Source organism: Chionomys nivalis, chromosome 15 (genome assembly GCF_950005125.1).
Source record: "Chionomys nivalis chromosome 15, mChiNiv1.1, whole genome shotgun sequence".
Taxonomy (NCBI): Eukaryota; Metazoa; Chordata; class Mammalia; order Rodentia; family Cricetidae; genus Chionomys; species Chionomys nivalis.
In genome coordinates, this window is record NC_080100.1 from 66,128,552 (window position 1) to 66,151,019 (window position 22,468).

At 37.1% G+C, this 22,468-nt stretch overlaps 2 protein-coding genes across 6 annotated transcripts in view; both read right to left on the bottom strand.

Annotated features, from left to right (window-relative positions):
- Fam172a (family with sequence similarity 172 member A) overlaps window positions 1–22,468 on the bottom strand; it is a 428,434-nt gene that overhangs the window by 219,212 nt on the left and 186,754 nt on the right. For all 5 annotated transcript variants that reach the window (XM_057790094.1, XM_057790096.1, XM_057790095.1 and 2 more), the window contains one exon: window positions 21,081–21,299. In XM_057790094.1, coding sequence (XP_057646077.1) covers window positions 21,081–21,299 — 219 coding nt within the window. The remainder of the gene's footprint in view (window positions 1–21,080; window positions 21,300–22,468) is intronic.
- Window positions 7,190–9,391, bottom strand: LOC130887580 (60 kDa heat shock protein, mitochondrial-like). Its single transcript, XM_057790092.1, has one exon. It carries the CDS (start codon window positions 9,334–9,336, stop codon window positions 7,615–7,617), a length of 1,722 nt encoding a protein of 573 aa, XP_057646075.1. The 5' UTR covers window positions 9,337–9,391; the 3' UTR covers window positions 7,190–7,614.

Here is a 22,468-nt window from a genome sequence, read left to right on the forward strand (position 1 = left end):
TGTCCTTTGGAATCACTTGTTTCACCTACTGTTTCATAAAATCTTTATAAAGCGCATATATTAAATAATATAAAATATGAATAGCAGTTGGAATATCAGTATACACAATACACACTGTCTTCAGCTAGTGTGAATAGCAGGTGGAATACACAGAGAATATATCTTCTGTTAGTATGAATTAGCAGGTGGAACACACAGAGAATACATCTCCTGTTAGTATGAGTTAGCACGTAGAATACACACAGAGAATACATCTTCTGTTAGTATGAATTAGCATGTAGAATACACACAGAGAATACACCTTCTGTTAGTATGAATTAGCAGGTAGAATACACACAGAGAATACACCTTCTGTTAGTATGAATTAGCACATAGAATACACACAGAGAATACACCTTCTGTTAGTATGAATTAGCAGGTAGAATACACACAGAGAATACATCTTCTGTTAGTATGAACAGCAGGTGGAATACACACACATTATATACACTATCTACTGTTAACATGAATAGCAGGTGGAGTATATACATACAATCACACTATCTTCTCCTTAAACTACACTTTTGTACAATCATTTTATAACACTACTTACTGACTCATTTCCTTTATAAAACTACATTTAAATTAAAAACAAAAAACACCACTACTGAGAAATCTGCTACTATTGGGTCCCCTAACAAAAGAACAAGTAGTATGTTTGACAGTGAATGTTGCAGACATTATTTTTTCCTCCTGAATGTAAAAATAACTATATTTGATTTTCTCTCCCTTTTGTTATAAACTTGTTACATTCTTTAGCTATTTCCAGTTGACAAGAACTTCATGGTGTATAAAATATCAAGTGAAAATGAGAGCAGCTCAAACAGATAAGGAAAACAAAACGCATGCTATTTTCAAAAAGCTCTAAAACTCCACCAAACACTGATAACAGCAGCTATTATTTTTCAAGTGCTTGCTCTATATTTGCTAAAGCTTAATATTCTTTCATTCATTTAATCCTCAGGATACTCTGGCCACGCATGATTATCTCCTTTGTGCAGATAAGGCCACTTGTACTTTAGGCATTTAAGTCATTTCGTTAACAATTAGTACAGTCTTTTAAGTCACATGTCCTTAAATTAATTTGACAATATTTTTTACTTATATATACATGCATCTGGTCAAATGCATACACACAAAACCACCTACAAACAAGTAACTGGTTTTGGCTATGACAACGGCACTCAAGCATAAGAAGGACTATGTCTGGAAAACTGACCCTCATCCAATTCACAAATCCCTGAGGATTAAGGGAGGCTATTCAGCAATCATGTGTCTGAAGAACAGCAGAACCAGGGACTAGAGCTTCCTGGGCAGTTAAGGGAGGACCAGGCTATTGACAAATCGAGGCAGCAGGTGAATGTGTTTGTGCTTGATGTAGCATAAACCGACCCTTCTCATGTTTCCTGTGGGATACTTGCCCTATCAGGTGGTAGTGGCCTGTGAACACGTGCAGATCGGTGTTCCTTGCTCCTCCTGCTTAGATATTCAGTTCTGCTCTAGGAGGCCGCCTAGACTCGCTTTCATATTCGTCATCCACGTTAAAGGTCCTTGATATCTTCAGGGGATTCAGTGTCCACTTGTGGATACCATGACACAGAAACAAAATTTGGTCTCTTTTCAGGCAAAAACTGTCTAGTGATGATAATAATGTAAAGATGTGCTACACAGCAGAATGGACAATAACCACAATAGGAAATTTAATAACTGGAATAAATGATTGCATTGTTTCCCAAAACTATAAACTAACTGTAGTAATTAATTGGGCAAAATATTTCCTCAAATTCCTCTATTTAAATCATTTTCATCTGCAATATTCAGAAGTAATTCTCTGAGTTAAATTAGCATATTATAGTAGTTGGATTTGTTCTCAAGTATTAGGAATTCTTAGTTTTGTCTAAGTATTGCCTCTGAATTGACATAATCCTTCACGGAGAGAGGAAGGAGGCTCACAAGACCCAGGAAGTCCAGGAGGATCCTCAGGATTACATAAGCAGTAAGCAGCTCCTGGGAAGGAGGACACTAGTAGAGAGTGGCCTGCTGATTGGGCAGGAAGCTGCAAAGCTGTAGCTTTTAGAAGCTACCAACCGTGCTTTCAGGTGCAGCTGTAAAAATGTCTGGCTTATGCAAGGGACACCAAAATGCTCAATGGTTCACTAAGCTACTGGCTGGAATCCCTTGCTGCGGGCTAATTTGGTGTTTTATATGGATAAAAATGTTATTCTATATTTGAGAGGTCTTTTCATCTGAAAGTGTGATCGCTATCATGGAGGGGTTAACAGGAAAGGTAAAGTGGTACCCATTTGTCAGCTGAGCACACAGGAAGTCAGAATGCAAATAAGGTACACAGTATAACCTGGTACTCCTTCCTGCTTCATTACAACTAGAGGGCAAGGGGTCAGAGGCACTTGGATTTCCTCACATAGCATGAAACCAGTTAGAAGAGAATTTTGTAATATTTAAATTAAAAGGAACACAAAACAGCTGAATTCCGGTTCTGCTTCAAGATGTTTAATAGGCAGCTAAGCAAAAATCATTGCATTTGTTTTGAAAGCTGGCATATTCTTTTAAGTATTTTTTGTAAATGAATATTTTTTTTTTTCAATTGGGAAGCCTTCTAGTTTAACCACCTTCTCCTAAACCCAATTGCATGTAGGATTTCTTTCTTCTATACCTGTGCTTACAGCTTCTACTACTGCAAATGCCTCCATCTGTAGGACATACATCTGGAAATGCCTAGCAAACACCTGGGCTGCAAATAGCAGAGAATCATGAAGCACACACATGACACAAACACACACACAAACACACACACCCTGTTCTGTCATAACTAAGCATTTGCCATGTAGTGTAGCTTTGACGTTAAGGAAGGGCCAGTAAACCATCTGAGCTTGTTTTTCCTGCCTCAGGCAAAGAATATTTATTTTTATATCCTGTATCTTTTAATAAAAACCTTTCACCCTTTCTCAATGACTTTTCTTTGGTATACACACATTGCAACCCAGCTTTCTTTTACTCGTATCCATTATTAAAGTAGAGAGGTTACTTCAACACAAGCATTGTGATTTTTCATGGTTGGTCTGATACCACAGATGGCTTGACTAACAGATAGATAGTATATGTAGTATGAGTAAGAAGATTTACGTCTTTGTCAGGCGAGAATGGCACGGCAGGAGACGTCATCATACTATTTATATGTAGAAAGATGCAAGAACCTAACTTTACAAATTATTTTGAAACTTTTCATTTGATCTTATTGAACACTCCTCAAGAGTACCTGACACCATGGAAACCTTTAGGTAAGAGAAAAACTACTGTCTTGCTCTCAGCATTTGCCACCCTTCCTTTATCTAACTTATTTGAATTTTAGGCATTGCCCAGAAAACTTTCCCTGAATCTTCCAATGGCAGCCCACTGGGATTGGAGTGCACCTGGACTAACACAAATATTACATGAACCTCCCTCAGAGTATTCACTTCGCTGCTATGAAAGTCATATGGTATTTGATCTTCAATTCCCAAGCATGTAGTCCAAAGTTGCTCAATAAAAATTCCACAAGTTCTTAAAGAACTTACTGGTTAAAATAACATTTAAACATTTCTCTGAAATTCCACTCAGTTAGCAAGCTAGCAACCGAACTATAAAAATACCACAGATAACTGGCTCCGTTTAATACAGGTCATTCTGAGCCACAAGACGTAAGTTGCACTAATATTCACAGATGCATCTGTTTAGTGTTGATGTTTTAATCGCATATTAATCTCAACATCCTCCGACTCTATATCCATACTACCACTCAAAACCCAAACCATTTTAGTCTTTTAATGTATATAAGACAACAACAAAATGTAGACAGTATCTTCATCCTCAGATTCACAACAAAACTACAAGTTTGCTTCTTTAGGAAGAGACCTTCCCTTTTCATAGCGTGTATTTGATTTAGCCATAACAGTGAACTAGAAAGGTACAACGGAAGAGAGCATTTCAGTGAAGAAAGAAAGATGGCACAGTCCATCATAATGAGAAAGGCATGACCACAGAGGCAGCTGCTCACATGGCATCTCTAGTCTTCGGGAAGCAGAAGGAGATGGCTCACATAGTCCTTCTTATTCAGCCTGTGATCCCAGTCACACATACCGCTGCCCACCTTCAGGGATCTTCCCCCGCCCCCAGTTAAACTACTCTAAAAGCACCCTCACAGACACACCCCAAAGCATTCCTTCAACAGTCATTCTAAATCCAATCAAATTGAACTTGAAATATTGGCCATGCTAGAAAGTATGTGTAAATGGATGAGCACATTTTATGAGAACATAGGTCTACATTTTCTTATTAGAATGCCTAGTACCAAATGTAAGATGTGTGGACATTAGTAATAAAATATATATGCTTTATTAAAAATTTTGTTACCTACAAAATATTCTGCAACAAAGCCTAACAGTTATCATCTCAATAGGTAAAGACCTACATAGACTCCCATTATGTTCATTATTTTAACCATTTTTGAAATAATATTCTTGGTTTGATCTTTGCCACATATAAAAACACACAAGGAACTCTAATAATATCATTAGCAATTAAGAAAATCTGAAAAATCTAAAACTGCTAGTTACTACTAGGTGAAACATTTTCTGACATGTAGAACCCATTACTGCTCGCGCAGGACACTCTCTGTACCAAGCAGCGCCTGCTGCCAAGGGAGTGCAGGGAGAACACTGGCCAGGTGGAGGAAATGAGCAGAGGACACAAAGTCAAGGAACATGAGTGCTTCTTAAAGTCCTCAAATCTTCCATAGCTGTCTGATTAGCTTCACCTGAGCTAAAACTAAGGGGCAAAACAATTTTAAGAATCATGAATAAATACTACCACATAACTGAGAATTGAAATATTACAGCTTCAGAATGTGTCAAAACATCTACCAAATTAATTACCTTTATGTGCCAAATTCTGAAGTAGTTTATAATTTTTAACAAAAAGTCATGTTATATAACATGTAAAAGAATTTATATAAACATTTTTCTAACTGTATTTTTATAAACATATTTATATAAACATTTTTCAAGTTGTATTTAGTAAAGAAAAATTTTAATTCTCAAATGTTTACAATTCACTGTAGTTTATAATTGAGTTGCTAAGAACCTGAATTTTATTCCTAATAATACAGTAATAGTAGTGAAAGGACATTTTGATTCCAGATTTCACTATAATTTTCCTTTATATACATTCTACAATGCAACATATAAACTACATAAAAATGTCATAATCTATGGTTATTGATGCTACTGACTAACAAGAGTTTAACTTCTTCAGTAGACTGTCCCTGCCGAAAGCACTCCAACCTTGAGATTTAACCTCTTGGTAAGACCTAGGGTCTCCTAACTTTGCTACCTTTATCCTCTCCTTTCTGCACCTCTTTCTAAATACTGCACACAGGCTAAACCACTCTTAACCAGAGACCCATAGCAGTATCAACAGGCTGGGACTCAGGTAGGTGACCTTTACCTTCCTACCTGTCTATTCAATTCTCTTCAGAGTTACACTTAGTAACTGTAAGCTCCTCCTCCCAGCCTACTTCCATCCTCTAGGACACAAGTCAACATAATAGAGGCAGTTTACAGCAAACCCATGGTCAACGTCAACGTAAATGGAGAGAAATTAAAAGCATGTCTACTGGAAGACTTAGCTAATGTAGTAAGACAAACAGAAAATGAATAAGGCAAAGGATTTTTATTTGTAGATGGCACGATTGTATGCATGAAGACACTAAACCCCCAGAAAAAAAGTGAGCATCTAATAAATACTTTCAGCAGAGTAGCAGGATATGAAATCAATGCACACACAAAAGCAGTTCTTTTCCTATATACAAAAACTAAATACTGAGAAAGAAATCAAGGAAATGGCACCTTTTAGAATAGGCTCAAAAATAAATTGGGACAACTCTAACCAAGTGATTGAAAGACCTGTATAACAAAAACTTTAAGACACTGAAGAATGTATCAGAAGATGGACAGATCTCCCATGCTCATGAATCAATAGGATTAATAAAGTGAAAATGGCCATCCTACCAAAAACAGAATACAGATTCAATAAATCCCCATCAAAATTCCAACACAATTTCTTCACAGAAATTGAAAGTGCTATTTCCAGCTTCAAATGAAAATACAACAAACAGGACAAGGACAGCTAGGACAATCTGCATATGCTCTGGAAGTGTCCCTAGCTCAGCTTTCAAGGTGTGCTGCAGAGCTAGAGCACTGAAAACAGCACAGCACCGGCATAGAACAGACACGCCAATCAATGGGTACAACTGAAGACCCAGACAGAAATCCACACACCTAAGGGCACCTGACTTTTGACTAGACTTTGACCAGAAATAAACACTGTATAAAAGATGGCATTTTTAACAAATAATACTAGTCAAAGTGGATTGCCATATGTAGAAGAATACAAATGAGCCATATTTACCACCCTGCCCCAAATTCAACTACAAGTGGGCCAAGGACCTCAACTTAAGACCAGATATACTGAATCTGAGAGAAGATGCAGGAGAAAATAGCTTTTTAATTCATTTGTACATGAAAAGATTTCCTGAACAGGACTTACTCAGCACAGGCACTAAGGAAAGCAATTAATAAATGGGACGTCATGAAGCAAAAAAGCTTCTGCACAAAGGCCACCATCATCTGAACAAAGAAGAGGCTACAGAATAGGAAAATCTCTGTCAATCATATATTTGATAAGTGATTAGTATCTAGAATATATAAAGAACTTAAAAAACTTTGAACATAAAAAACAAAAATCAAATTAAAATATGAACTACAAAACTAAATAGACATTCTTCAAAATATGAAACATAAAATGGCTGAAAACAGTTTTTAAAAGTTCAGCATTCTAAGACATCAAGGAAGTAATAATAGAGATTTCATTTTACACCATTCAGAATGGCCAAGATTATTAAAACAACAGCTCATGCTGGTGAGAATGTAGTGTAAGAAGAACACTCATGCACTGCTGGTAGCATAAGCTGCTACAGCCACTATGTTTCCTGAAAACCAATCCACCAAAAGATCCGCTATACGACTCTTGAGCACAGACCCAAAGAGCTCCATTTCTTTTTTTTTTTTTTGAACTTTAAACAAAATTTTATTACACAAAGGTTGTCACATAATTGGATACTTCTCTACTCTGTACAGTTATCTCGCTCCACATAAAGGCTGCCTCTGACCTCTCGTCTGGTGGCACAAGTGCCACAGTCCTGACCGTAGCGGACGGACCAGCAGGCCTGCCTCAGTGACTCAAGTTGAAAGCAGGACACTGGTATATGGCTCTTGCACCCAGTATCAGGAATGTACAAATGTCTTTATTCAAAAATACAAAATAAATTATCTGTAGGCATGGACAATGACAGCAGTAAACCATTATGTATTGTCAATGGGAACCAGTAACTGATGGTTATAGTGATCAGCCAGCCTTCTCTTCATTTTCTTCAGGAGCTTCTCTGAAGGTATCGGTGAGGAACCTGCCTTGAGCTTCCTGTCACAGTTCATTGGTAAGGGCAAAGCGCTATTCTAGGAATTAGAACATGCCACCTCCCATTCCCCCTCCCATTCCCCCCATTGCGCCCATTCCAGGGTCCTTCTCTTCTTTAGGAATTTCGGTCACTACAGCTTCTGCTGTCGTTAGCAAGGAGGCCACCCCAGCAGCATCCAGTAAAGCAGTTCTTACGACCTTTGTTGGATCAATGATTCCCTTCTCCACCATGTTCACAAATTCCCCGAGCATGGCATCATACCCAACTTCTGAGGAACTCTGCAGAATCTTCTCGACTATCAAAGACCCTTCAACACCCGCGTTCTTAGCAATGGTCATGGCGGGAATTTTGAGTGCTCTTTTAATAATGTCTATACCTATTTTCTGATCCTCATTAGAAGGCTTTAGGGAATCCAAGGCTGGGATGCAGCGCAGCAGAGCGCAGCCCCCGCCTAGCACGATGCCTTCTTCCACAGCTGCTCGCGTGGCATTGAGTGCGTCTGTAACTCTGTCTTTCTTCTCATTCACCTCCACATCGCTTGTTCCTCCAACCTTCAGTACAGCTACTCCATCTGAGAGCTTTGTGAGACGCTCGTTCAGCTTCTCCTTTTCGTATTCACTAGTGGTGATGTCGAGCTGCTCAGTGATCTCCTGGATGCGTTTCTCAATTTGAGCCTTGCCACCTTTTCCTTTCAAAAGCATGGCGTCATCCTTAGTGACAATGACCTCTCCAACTTTTCCTAAGTCGTGAGCTTGAACATCTTCAAGGTTTAGATTCAACCCCTCTTCTCCAAATACCGCACCACCAGTAGCAATAGCCATGTCTTTAAGCTGGTTCTTCCTGTTGTCCCCAAACCCTGGCGCTTTGACCGCCACAACCTGAAGACCCACTTTCAGCCTGTTCAAGACCAGTGTGCTTAGAGCTTCTCCATCAACGTCTTCAGCAATGATGACCAAGGGCTTCCGATGAGCATTGGCGATTTCCAGAGCGGGCACGATGGACTGCACACTAGAAATCTTCTTTTCACTCAAAAGAACATAGGCGTCTTGGAATTCACATTTCTGACCTTTCGATGTGTTAATAAAATACGGGGAAATATATCCTCTGTCAAACTTCATGCCTTCAATAATTTCTAACTCATCATTCAGGGTTTTCCCATCCTTCACTGTGATGACACCCTTCCTTCCCACCTTCTTCATCGCATCCGAAATGATGTTTCCAATATCTTTGTCTCCATTTGCAGAAATTGTAGCAACCTGAGCAATTTCTTCAGGGGTTGTCACGGGTTTAGATTGTTTTTTCAGTTCAGCAATTACAGCATCAACAGCCAACATCACACCTCTCCGGATTTCTACTGGGTTGGCCCCTTTGCTGATCTTCTCAAAGCCCTCCTTGGCAATAGAACGTGCCAGAACGGTAGCTGTGGTAGTGCCATCCCCGGCCTCTTCATTTGTGTTATTGGCAACATCTTGAACAAGTTTAGCTCCGATATTTTTGTATTTGTCCTTTAAATCAATTGACTTTGCCACAGTGACCCCATCTTTCGTTACTTTGGGACTTCCCCAACTCTGCTCAATAATCACCGTTCTTCCCTTTGGCCCCATGGTAACAGCTACAGCGTCGGCTAAAAGGTCTACACCTTGAAGCATTAAGGCTCGAGCATCCGCACCAAATTTTACATCTTTGGCATAGGCCCGAGTGAGATGAGGAGCCAGTGCCCGGGACACTGGTCTCATCTGGCGAAGGACTGTGGGTAGTCGAAGCATTTCTGCGGGGCGGCGGCGGGAGCGCACGAGGCGAAGCAGGCCGTCGGCGGCGAGTGAGGGAAGAGCTCCATTTCTTACAAAGAGATTATCTGCTCACCCATGTTACTGAGGCTTTATTAATAATACTCAGAAATTTGAGACAGCCTAAATGTCCATTTACACAATGGGATATTATTCAGCTGTTAAGAAACATAAAATCATGGAATTTTCAGATAACTGCATGGAGTTAGGAACAATTATCCAAAGATAACCCAGACCCCAAAAGACAAATGTTGCATATTTCTCTTGTAAGTGGCTGTTAGTTTTTAAGATTTAGATATGCATGTTTTGATCAGAATAACCACAGAGGAAGATAGCTAGGAGGCAAAAGGACCAGGAATGGATAGGAAGGGGGTATTCTAAAGAAGGGAAACAGAATTTATCATTTAAACAGAATTTCAAATTTAAACCAATAAAGGGGAAACTCGAATATGAGGATTAAATGGGGAGAGGAATGGGAGGGCCCGAGTAAAGAAAGGAGAATGGGAAAGGACAGCTAATATTAAAGGCCCTTTGAAAAGCCACACAGAAACTTCTGTTGTAGAAGCTTCCTATCTATAATAGGAATTTAAATAGAGTCACCATGTAAAGGCAGAAACAATGCGCCAGCAAGGCATCTTATGCCACCAAGTAAAACCTCCAGTTTGAGGAATGGATTCTGTCTTGTTGAGTTATTGGGTAAGGGTCCCATAAAAATCCCCCAATTCCCAAACATCATAGACATTTGCCAAGGCTACTGGTTAATCTCCCTCAATCGACTGTAAGCCCAAATGGCTGACACAACAAAGACACAACTTACTCATGTCATCAACCATGGAGCTTATTGTCCATACTGACTAGCAATCAGTGCTGGAGTGTACTCTGCAGGCTACCAGATGAGAGAAGTAATCATCAGTATCATCCAGATAGAAACTCCAAATAAAATATGGTTCTTAATCTAGTCTCATGAGTTGTTTTCTTGTCATTATTTCTATGTTCAAGTCCAGAGAAGAAATATAGACCAAGGGTTCTAAAAATGTGCTCCAGACACAGAAGTATTTTGTGAGTCACAAGGTAAGAATTATTTTACTATGATACTAAGAATTGTCTTTTTCATTGTATTGGCATCTGAATTAATAGTAAACATGCAATAAAAGTTGAAAACTACCCACTGACATGGCATTTGTGAAGGCAGCGTCTTGACTACATTCATATATAAAATCTTCATCGCTGCATATGGAGGAAAAACATGTAGACAAAAAATAAAAAATTACTGTCACCTACACTTAATTCCAGAGTACATCTGTATATGGGCATATCATGCTCTCTGTGATGGTTGTCAGAAGGAATGACAGTCATACAGTTTCTAAATAAGAAGGCCATCTTTAATGAAATACTATTTTCCCCTATGAGACTGATAGACAAACTATAAATACTCAGATCTGTGCACATGGAAATTATTTTCTGGTAAATACATAAGCAACACTGGCAGTCCAAGAAAAACAAACAGTACCATTTGTTCACAATGATGAAAACTGAGGTTGCTAAACTGGGAATTTAAAAAAAGATGTATTTTCCTAATATGTTTGATAGTTTTTTTAATTATTAAAACTTTTCTGATAAGATTGCTACTAATAATAGTGGATTGATTTTTAAATTCTGTATAATAAAATACGTCAACATTTGCACAATCTGTTTAATTTAGTGAGATAATCACTTTCAAATAGAAAATCCATGATGTCACACAATTCTTGATGGTTATAAGATCCATTCAAGTAGGGAACAAACCAGCAGATTCTCATGAGTAGGAAATGTGTCTTAGATTGTATCCAGTAACTACATTGTATCGACTGTTAAGATAGCATCAAAGAAAACATAGTTATCTGAATAAGCTATCAAAACAGTCCTTCCTATGCAGTAGTGTCATGCATAACTTGTAACCAATAGTTCTCTAATCGAATGTAACACATGTTCACCATGAAGGATACCATGCCTGGTACTGGAAACCTAAATAATACTAAGTGCTAATGAAATCATAGTTATTGGAGGGGAATCTACTGCCACTAATTTACTAGGTGAGTACAGTTCCCAATAACAGTACATACACATTTGTCCTTACAGTTATAGAAAAGTTTAGGCTTCACTCCTCATCAAGGGAAGTTCTCTTTGCAACAGATGGAGACCACTACAGAAAATTATAACAAATCAAAATGCAGAGTTGTAGAGCCTGCACCCAAAGGATAAATCTACGAAGCAACTCATGAACCTAATCCTGAAAAACATTGTGAAGGAGTGTGTAGTACCGACTACTTCGTGAAGAAATCCCAAGACCTCTCAATAAACAAACAAACAAAACAGCCTAGAAACAGAACTACCCCAGGACCCACCTGTCCTCTACTGAGAAGACACCCAAAGAACTTTATATTCTATTGCAGACATGCTTGCGCATCTATGTTCCCTTCTGCTCTATCAACAGTAGATAGAAACAACCTAGATATACTTTATAATGAATATACAAAAAATGTGGTGCATATACACAATGGAATATTATTCAGCTGTGAAAACATGAAATCATGAAAATTATAGGTAGATAAATGACGTGGAAGAAACTAAACTGTGAAGTAATTCAGGCATAGAATTCTCATGTGCAGGGTCCAACTTCACATTTTTTGTTTTATGTGTTAACTTGGAGCACAAATGGAAGCAAGGAAACTACAAAGGGGCTTTTGGAAGACTAGCAGATTAACAAAGAAGAATAATAGACTGGAGGTGAAAAGAGAGTAGACGGGTGGAATAAACAGTGGGTGTGGAAAATCTAAAGTTGGGAGGAACACAGAAGTATAGAGATGTTAGGAGGTGAACGGGGATCCTCAAAAGAAAACCATATGGAAACCTACTATCTCACAACATAATGAAACATTTTAACTGGAAGGATGGAAGAACCTTGTGATATGGAAGAAGACAGGTGAATACTGGGTATTACAGAATTAAATAAGGATGGGGTAGGGAAATAGGGAGAGGAAGGGTTAGTAGATGGGTTAGCTAAAACCAAGTATAATGAAAAAGCACATGGAAGCTAATTTCAAAATATAACTGAAATAAATAAAAAGAACTGGAACATAAAAACCATGAATGGATGATGCCACTCCTCAGAGATATGGGTTTTAAAATGAAAACTGCAGTACCAGCATGGCGTACCTTCCCATCTTCCCATGATGACTGGTCAGAGAAGTATCAGAGGTCTCATAAAGAGAAAAACGAAACGAAAAAAACAACACGGGTTATTGCCAATGCATTTGGTTCCCCACAGCAACTACATGGTAAGACTCTACTGTTAAGGATAACACATATTTGGCTATAAAGAAATCAACTGTAAACAAATTAGGTAACTTCCTCTCTAACAGTATTGTACTAATGGTTATGCTATCAAATTGCCTCATAAATATGGATGCCTATGCCCATAGACATGGACTGATCTCAATTATGGTCAGAGGAATTTCTTCTTGTAGAAGGCAGCAGTAGAGGGCACTTTGACTCACAGCTGGTCAAAGTGTTGAGAATGAGAGACTATCACCCAGCCCTAAATGGTCCCATTATCAACAGCCCTGAAAGAAGAATGTGAGAGCTGGGATGAGGGACTGCTGTGAAACAAGACAGGCATGGAGCTCATGGCAGCCATGGTGACCTGCAGCAGACACACACACAGTCAAGCCATCCAAGTCCAGCGAAGATTGAGGAAGGTACTTTCCCGCCTTCACACTTCACTGAGGAGCTACTGGCACAAGCCCGCTGCTGGGGGATGGAGAATTAGTCAATTACAGATTAGTGCATGTTCCAAAAAACAGAAGCAAACACCATGAAGCTGGGAAGGGAACAGGGAATGTTGCAGGGGAGATTCGTATTGGATAGCAAATGGCATCATATGACATTTCATTGTAAGGTATACTATTCTCAAGAATATAATTAAGTTTAGGCATATTTATGAGAATACACAAAACATTTAAAATTATTTCTTTCAAAATCATAATTATATCATTTATTACTTCCTTTTCTTTACTCCAAACCCTCCCATGTATCCCCACTTACTCTCCTTCAAGCTCATGGCCTCTTTTCTCATTAACTGTTGTTACATATACATAAGTTGGTTATCTAAGATCAAATGGTCATCTCCGAAAACATAAATACAAGTAACATTATACAGCTCAAACATCTCTCTGTGTGTGTAGATGTACATGCATGCACATAATTTTATACTGATTATTAGAGCTACCAGCCAAAACATCTCTTATTTATCCAGTTATCTTCCTAAAGGTCTTGGGGTTAAAGAATGCTAAATATACAGCATTCATTTCTAAGCATGCTAAATCCAATGTGAATAGCAGCAGTTGTTGGTGGTCCAAGAAATAAAATACTGTGTCCGTAGTTATGGGGGTGGAAATATGTTTTTTTAATGAATATGTACATATTTAGCTATTTGACTCAGTTCTCAAACCAACACATTAAAAAACAGATGCTTTAAAAAATGATCTGTTGGCAAGATGCTTGTTAAATTTTATCAGCTAAAATATTAAAATTCATAATGAATTAATTAACACATCATATAAAAATAAAATGTTTTTGTTTCATCATTTTACGAAGTACTATAACCAGTGGTGGTTAAAACTGGGAATTTTGTATGTCTTGATATGTGTTGCTCAGAAAGAAACTAAATTTATAGAATTACCACTAAATTGATGACATTTTCTGTCTTCACTCTCGAATTGAGTTGGCAGATGTTTTTAAGAACAAAAAAAAATCCATCTTATTACAAACATATTAAGCAAGTTTTCCTGCCAGGCATGTCTGACAATATTTATTGCCTAGACCAAATCAATCCCCTTAAGAAGCCATAATATATTATAGCAAGTATATTAGTTCATAGCTAAGGGACGTTTCTACATGAAAGAGTTAGTCCTTTGATCTCTTATGCCCTGCTCCTCTTGTATCAGAAAGGTACCACATAATCCACTGTGTAGTCACACCTACTTACAGACAGTCAGCAAGTAAAACAGGCTGGACTAAGCCTACAGTTTTAGGCACACACGCTATTTTAAGTTTGTCTATATATATTACATACCTGCATAAATTTGAAAAGAGATTGGCTATTTATTAGAAGCCAGAGAAGAAGAAAATGCAAATACTTGAATATACAGGCTGGTCACTATTCAAAAATATTTGGCTTTTACGGAACTTCAGATCATGAGTCTGTACAAAAAGTTCAAAAATCAGAAAACCTTCAAAATCTGGAGTACTTCTGTTCCCAAGCATTTGAATAAGAAAGACTCTATCTTTATGGGGAAAAATAAGGTGGTTCCAAGGATTAAATAATAGTTGTTTCTAATTTATACAAACTTAACTTTATTGCTAAAATTCTTCATTGAAATAGATACAGTGACAAGAGTAAAGAAGACAGGAGACATTTGTCAGCCCTCACTACACTGCCAACACAGTCAATTCAGAGAGTTTCAACTTTTACAGTGTTGGCTGTTTCTTAACAATTTCAAAGAATTCAAGTGAAAAAGAGCAAGAGAGAGAAATTCAAATAAAGGCTTTAAAAATCAGTCAGAAAACTATACGACACCAAAGATCCTAAGTGCTAAGAAAGAAGAATTTTAGATAGATGTCAACAAGCACTCAATCCACACATCTGAGTATCTTCAATGTGCAGGGCCAGGTTCTGCCAAGAGTCCTAGTCTATAAATGCCTCTTCACATTTGGACTTATTCTTCGAAGGCTATGTAACTTTCTCCTTTCTCTCCAAATTTAGCATTTAAGAAAAACTTTTCATGCTGTCTACACCTTCTTCATTTGCCATGAGTACAGACCACTCCTTCATCTGACCTTAGAAAAGAGATATCCAAATAGTCACAACATAATGTTAGATGGTCAGCATCTAGTCTGCCTTTGTCTGTATTCTACCTTTATTGTGTAAGTTCTATAAAGAGATTGGGTTTTTTTTGTTGTTGTTGTTGTTTTTTTTTTTTGAAAGGGGTGATTTCAAGACAGGGTTTCTTTGTGTGACAGTTCTGACTGTCCTGTAACTAGCTCTTGTAGACCATGCTGGCCTCGAACAGAGACCCACCTGCCTCTGCCTCCCAAGTACTGGGATTAAAAGAGTTCGCAACCACCTGGCCTTAAAGCAAAGTAGGTATTTTATTTTATTTTATTTATTTTTTTTTTTTAGACAGGGTTTCTCTGTGTTGTCCTGGCTGTCTTGGATCTCACTATGTAGACCAGGCTGGCCTCGAACTCACAGAGATTCTGCCTCTGTCTCCCAAGTGCTGGGATTAAAGGCATGCGCTGCCACTGCCTGGTTAACAACTTAATTATTTTATAAAAACTTCACTTCTATGTTGAAGGCATGTTTATCTAGTTCTATCTACACCACAATCTAGTCTTCTTGGTTTGCTCTTTCTTCAGGGATCAACCTCTAGTAAGTGGGACAAGTATTTCTCTTACTGTTTAGTGCTTCAGAGTTCAGTGTTTTTCTGAATCTCCTGTAATTTATTTTGTATTGAAAAAAGTGACTTTATCTGCTTACTATTAAGAACTGAAAATGGAAAAAGGTGCAATGTATACTCAGAGAGTTAGAGGATCATAGGGAGACCTATGTAGAGAAATAAAATGTAAACTTATATTAATAACAGAATTATGAGACAAAAGGTGCAAGAGCTACCTCAAAATAGCAGATGATAAACTGGGAAAGGGTTACCTACTTGTAATTATTTTCAGAGGTTTGGATGAGCACCACTTATTGCTATAGTATCAGAGGCAATATTTCATCTGAGTAGAATCCAGATTAAGGGGAAGGAAAGGAAACAAAGTACCAAGTGTACACACAGTAGAGCAAATGTGTAAAGCAAACACTATTAGAGTAAATGTGAGCAGATGTGTGAAATAGAAATAACTGTAGCTAAGGATGAAATATTTTCACTTCCACCCATAATTTTAGCACTGACAATATGGTTAAAAAAGGAAATACATTCAATTAAAAATGTATAAATCCATCAACAATAAATCTTATACAAATTATATGAATCAATGAAATATTACTTACTTTTTAGAATCTTACCTTGACTGCTCAATTGGGTAGGAAACTAGTAATATAGTTTTCATTTGTTTGTTTTAGTTAAAGTGCAACCACAGAGAAAAACCAAGCCATCTATCTTAATAGTGCAGGATTTATTTAAAGCAAATAATTAAAGCTCTACCATCGTATTCAAAATTCATTGAGAAGATTCTATTCTACAAATGCATGTTATTATGGACGTCTTTTAGGCTCAAAAGACACTACTGAGCAAAAATAGACTAGGTTTTTGGCCCCCATAAAGTTTATACTATCCTGATAACAATCTCATCAATAAATCTAAATCAATATTGATTATCCTATTAGGCAAGAACATATTTCCTCTGTTCTTTAGAGGTGGTCAGAACTTTTTATTAAGGCTGATGAGGCGGCTCAGTGGTAAAGGAGCTTGCTGCCACGCCTGAAGACCCAAGCTTAATCCCCAAGACCCACTTGGTAGAAGAGAACTTCTCTCCAAAGTTGTCCTCTGACCTCTACATTCAGGATAGAGCATGGGTGGTCTCACATTCATACACATATACACACATGGATCTTCACACATGTGCACACACACACACACAGAGTAAAGAAATTGCTCAACGGTTAAGAACACTTGGTGTTGATGAAGAGGATTTAGGTTCACTTCCCAGTACCTAATGGTAGCTCACAACCATTTGTAACTCTAGGTCCAGAAGCTCCATGCCCTCTTCTGATATCTGGGGCACTACATGTACATGGCACATATACACATATGCAGGCAAAACATCTATCACATAAAATTTAAAAATAAATCTAACATATATTTTTAATAAAATATATTTATTACCAACAGATGTGACTATAGCATAACATGTTCCTCCCAAATATTTTTAATTTTCTTATTTCAACTCCATAATTTGTTTTCTCTAGGAAGGACAATGAGGTAAAGATATATGGGGACAAAAGTCCATGCTAATTACATGATTTGAACACACATTTCTATCAGTTCCTAGCTATATGACTCTAGCCTGTGCATCAGTTCACTTAAAAGAAGGCAACCAATTTCTAACTAGATTTAAGACCTGCTCTATAGAATGAAACCCATAACTGGCGCCATTATTGATTTCAGAATCTATGATCGGACAGATAATAGGTCCTGTACAGAACTTATTCAAGCCCAAGCCAGGTCAAATCCCACCACATTAATGGGATTTGGGTATGAAATCTCACCCCTGTCTATGGCACTACTGGCAAATATTAGCAGCTAGAAAAGGAGACAGTTTTGTCTAAGAGTGTACTGCCTGGTAAGTCAACCACATTCTACAGGAAAATTTATGCAGCATGAATTAGTACTAATGGGTTATTTTAAAAAGATACACAAAATAGGGTGGGTAGCTGTGGGAAGAGTCTGGGGGTGGGGAATATATCAAAACATATTGTATGAACCTTTCAACAGATGAGAAAGTCTAAGCATGAATGATTAAGAAGAATATAAAAAGTTAATTTCTTTATTTATTTATTATTACCATGATGTGGTAATACCTGGAGACATATAAAAGGAAAAAAATTTCTTGAGTGAATCAATATTACCTAAGAATGAATGCACTATACATTTGACAAGACATTCTTTTTCAGATTTTGAAGAAAGCCTTATCTTTCAGAAGCACGTTAAAGGGTTCCCGCATATACATGCTATTATGTACAATCCAAGGTAATTTAAGAAAAATAGGGTTAAGAAAATATGTTGTTGACTCAAAAAGTCACATACAAGCCTGTATAATTCAGAGGAGTGTTTTTATTTTTTTATTTTTTATATTTAGTTTCCATGGCATATTTAATTCAACCCAGCAAACCCAAATCATGTAATTTAGAAGATTAATAAATATTGTCATGAGTGAAATATTTTACAGGTTGTTTTTATGCTGAGCAGTAATGTAGCGTCACATACAGCTTGGGAAGCTCACAGCTTGGTATAGTTTGACTTTTAGGGTTCTTTATATTAACAATTTAGACTCAAGATTGTAAAAGTTGCTGTTTCAATGTCTGTTTTCTCCTTATACTAGGTTATTTTTTTTTTAATTTTTTACTTAAAAATTTCCACCTCCTCCCCTCCTCCCATTTCCCTTCCTCTCCCCTTCCCTCTCCCCCTCCTCCTCCCTCTCCAGTTCAAAGAGCAGTCAGGGTTCCCTGCCCTGTGGGAAGTCCAAGGTCCTCCCCCTTCCATCCAGGTCTAGGAAGGTGGAGCATCCAAACAGACTAGGCTCCCACAAAGCCAGTATATGTAGTAGGATCAAAACCCAGTGCCATTGTCCTTGGCTTCTCAGTCAGCCCTCCTTGTCCGCCACGTTCAGAGAGTCCGGTTTGATCACATGTTCCATCAGTCCCAGTCCAGCTTGCTTTGGTGAGCTCCCATTAGATCAGCCCCAACATCTCAGTGGGTGGGCGCACCCCTCGTGGTCCTGACTTCCTTGCTTGTGGAAGTATATATCTTAATTAAGGAAGCCATTTTAGGGTTGGCTCTAGAGGTGTACCCAGTAAGTCCATGAAGATGTCCCTAGTAAGATCCTTGGGCAGCTGAAGAGAGGGAGCCTGAAACGGCCCTATCCTATAGCCATACTGATGAATATCTTGCATATCACCATAGAACTTTCATCTGGTGATGGATGAAGCTAGAGACAGAGACCCACATTGGAGCACTGGACTGAGCTCCCAAGGTCCAAATGAGGAGGAGTGTTTTTATAAGGAAAGCTCATTTGGGGCAAATGGCAAAAACAACAATAAAAAAGGCCAATTCTATTCTCCTCCTTCATAAACAAATAAAAAAGATGGAAAAATATAAACAATATAAAAATTGGAAAAGAATTAAGTGAAAAGTTAAAAACAAAACAAAAGAAATCAAATCCTAGTAGTCAAAAGAGTTTATTCAGAGACGCAGACATGAAGAAAATAAAGAAAACAGATACATATAAAGACAGAGAGAAAAACCCAAGCAATGCTGGTGAGACAGAATGGAAGGCAAATGAGAAGCCACTCTTCAAGTGAGTGTTTGAGACACTTAATCTGTACAAATGACAGCAAACAATGCAGAAATAAGCATCTCAGCATTGCCAAGTCACGGTGCTGCTTCCATTTCACACACACACATGAAGACTACAAGTATTTAAAAAGTCTCTTCAAAGTCATTTTTGGAACTGGATACAAGAGGTACTTTATCATAAATGGTAGCTAGGCATGGGATGATATGGCAAAATTTAAGATAGACATAAAAGCCAGATAGACGTAAAAGCCAGTATGAAAACTTTGGTGTAGTTGTGCAAAGATATTATATATCTACAGCAGAAAAGAACAGAATACTTCAGAGACTTTAAATTTAGTAATTATTAAACAGTGGGATGATTCACAAAAATTGAAATATTACATTCTGCTTAACTAATTTGACTCATGGTATTAAATATTCTGTGTATTCCTGGTCAGGGCACAGTTTTCAGGATCTTGAAAATATACTGACTGTCACTGGAGTTCAGTTTCTAAAACCAGAAAGATTGTGTCATATCATAAAAACGATTAAGAAATAAAACCAGTAATGAATGCATTTTCCCTCAGAGATGGTATGAAATATCTAACTAGTAATCTTTAAGGATAAATGTAAACGTGGGTCAAATTGAATATTCTAAAATGTCACTACTACATTACAGGATAGAGCCAAATCTGGTACTCACACTGTAATCCAGCAGGGAAAAATGAGAATTTCATATAAGTTTAAGAGAAATCTGGACTACATAGCCAATCTGGGCTATACAGTGAATCTTATTTTTTTCCCAACCCTCTCTATAAACATAAAATATTAAATTTTAAGTATGCTGATTGTTCAACTTTAAAGAATATATCAACTTATTATCTTCCTTCTTCCAGCAGTATTTTATTAAATGCTTTACTGTTAAATTCTAGCAAACAAAACACACACTTTGAAAACGGCACACACTGGTATCTTCAAAGAATATGACAAAGTTCAAAAATGTTTGTGTGTGTCAGTACAGAACTCTGTGTCCCGGAGCGGCACTACGTGTAGGGATCCCATGATTCTGTGCAAATGTTCACTGGAATTGACAAGAGCACAAATCCCCATAGCACTGCCTGTGAATGGTTTGAGCTTATATATTTATTGACACATTAACTACTTCACCCTGAAATGACTTAGACACTATGGATGAATAATTGTTCATAAGCATCTGAGGAAACTTGCCACCACAGATGCAGACAATCTTACTTACATCTTATCTTAGAATTATTGTGCTATATTCATCAGGCCTTGAAGTAGTAACATGCATTAAAAAGTTTTCTTCCTTTTGGCTGTATCATATTAAAATTTTATAAATGGTTACTTGAAATACTAATGACACAAAAGACAACAGGATCTACATTAGAGATTCTATAAAAGGTTGCAAGCAAATAAGAGTGAAAGGTTTTATAACTTTAATTAAAAAGAAAGAAAAATCCCATCCAATAGACATATGATCATGAAAAATAAATGTTTTCTAAAAAGTAAAGAATCAATAGCTTTTAGGACAATATAATAATTGATATGAGATGAAATACTAAGAAAAGCAAAGAAGCAGTGCAGGGAAGTAGTGCACTTTCTCACCCTGATGAACAGCTGCATCATTTCTTTTTCTTTTTGGGGGTTACGGTACTTCTCATAGAAATCACGGCGCTTCTTTGTTTCTTTAGAGACTTTATCTTTCCTTTCCCGCTTCTCTGCTGGCTCTTCTGTGCCATCAGAAGATGAATGTTTGTGCGCTTTTGGCTTTTCCACTTCAATATAGTTTTCATTTGGGTTCAGGACTATGACTCCATACCCTTCCTATTTTGAAATGAAAAAAAAAAGTGGTAAAATTTGAAATCAGAATGCATGTCAATCAATGAAAAAGTTCCTAACATTCTAGGCAAGGTAATTTAATGCAGTTTCAAATTGCTAAAATATTCTTTTAGCAAAGATTAGTCTAAATTTTTAAATAAAGTCAAAACTATTTGCCTTTATTACGTGCATAAATAAGCATAGATTATCTGTAAGAATAAAAATACATGGACATGGTTGATACAGAAAAAAATGAAGAATTTTAAATGAAAAAATACAATATATTCCTAAAATGATCAAGATAAATTATAACACAGGAATACATTCAAAGCACAAATGTGTGTTTTGAAAAAAGTGTATCACCTGTGCACCTTGGATCTTACTCTCTTTCAATACAGAAAGACCGAAAAAATCACCGAGCAAAATAAAGCAATGGGATGACGAGTGGAAAGACCTGTTTAATCTGGAAACCTGCTTCATGGTCCAGGCCACAGGAACAGGCTATCTTGTTAAGAATGAGTGCCCTGAGACTGTAAGTTCCAAAGTTTAAAAATCTACCTATAATGACTTTAGATTTTAAACATATATGTTCCTGACTTACTCACTTCTACAAGGCAAACATTTCTGCAGTTAATAAAAAGAACAGCTATTCAAACTGAACTGATGAATTAATCTAAACATTAGAAACACAACAACTACTACCAAGTTTGAAGAATGGAAAAATTGAGGTAATTTATGTCTTTTTTATTCAATTCTGAATTACAAATGTCCTAATTATAATCTTGTAAAAATCTTTTAAGGTCATACCTAGAAATGTAATATATTAAGACAAAAAATATAAAGACCACAGAAAACGACATTTGTAAAGTCTGCACCCATAATAAAAACAAATATAGTGTTTTGAAATATAACCATGGAATTTTCTACATAAACTTCATATTTCAACTCTTTTAAATAACAAACATTATTTTTTAAAAAAATCAATCTTGACATAGCCGTAAGTTCTTACTTTTAGGTCTACTCCGCTGTGGTTGTGATTTTTTGTTTTTGTTTTGACCCATGAACTAGTTGTAAATGTCACTGGAATCCCCTTTTACTGTTGACTAAAACCACTGATGTCCTGATTTTGGGGTAGGGCTATTAATTAAGATATAATCTTTTTATACATGTGGAAA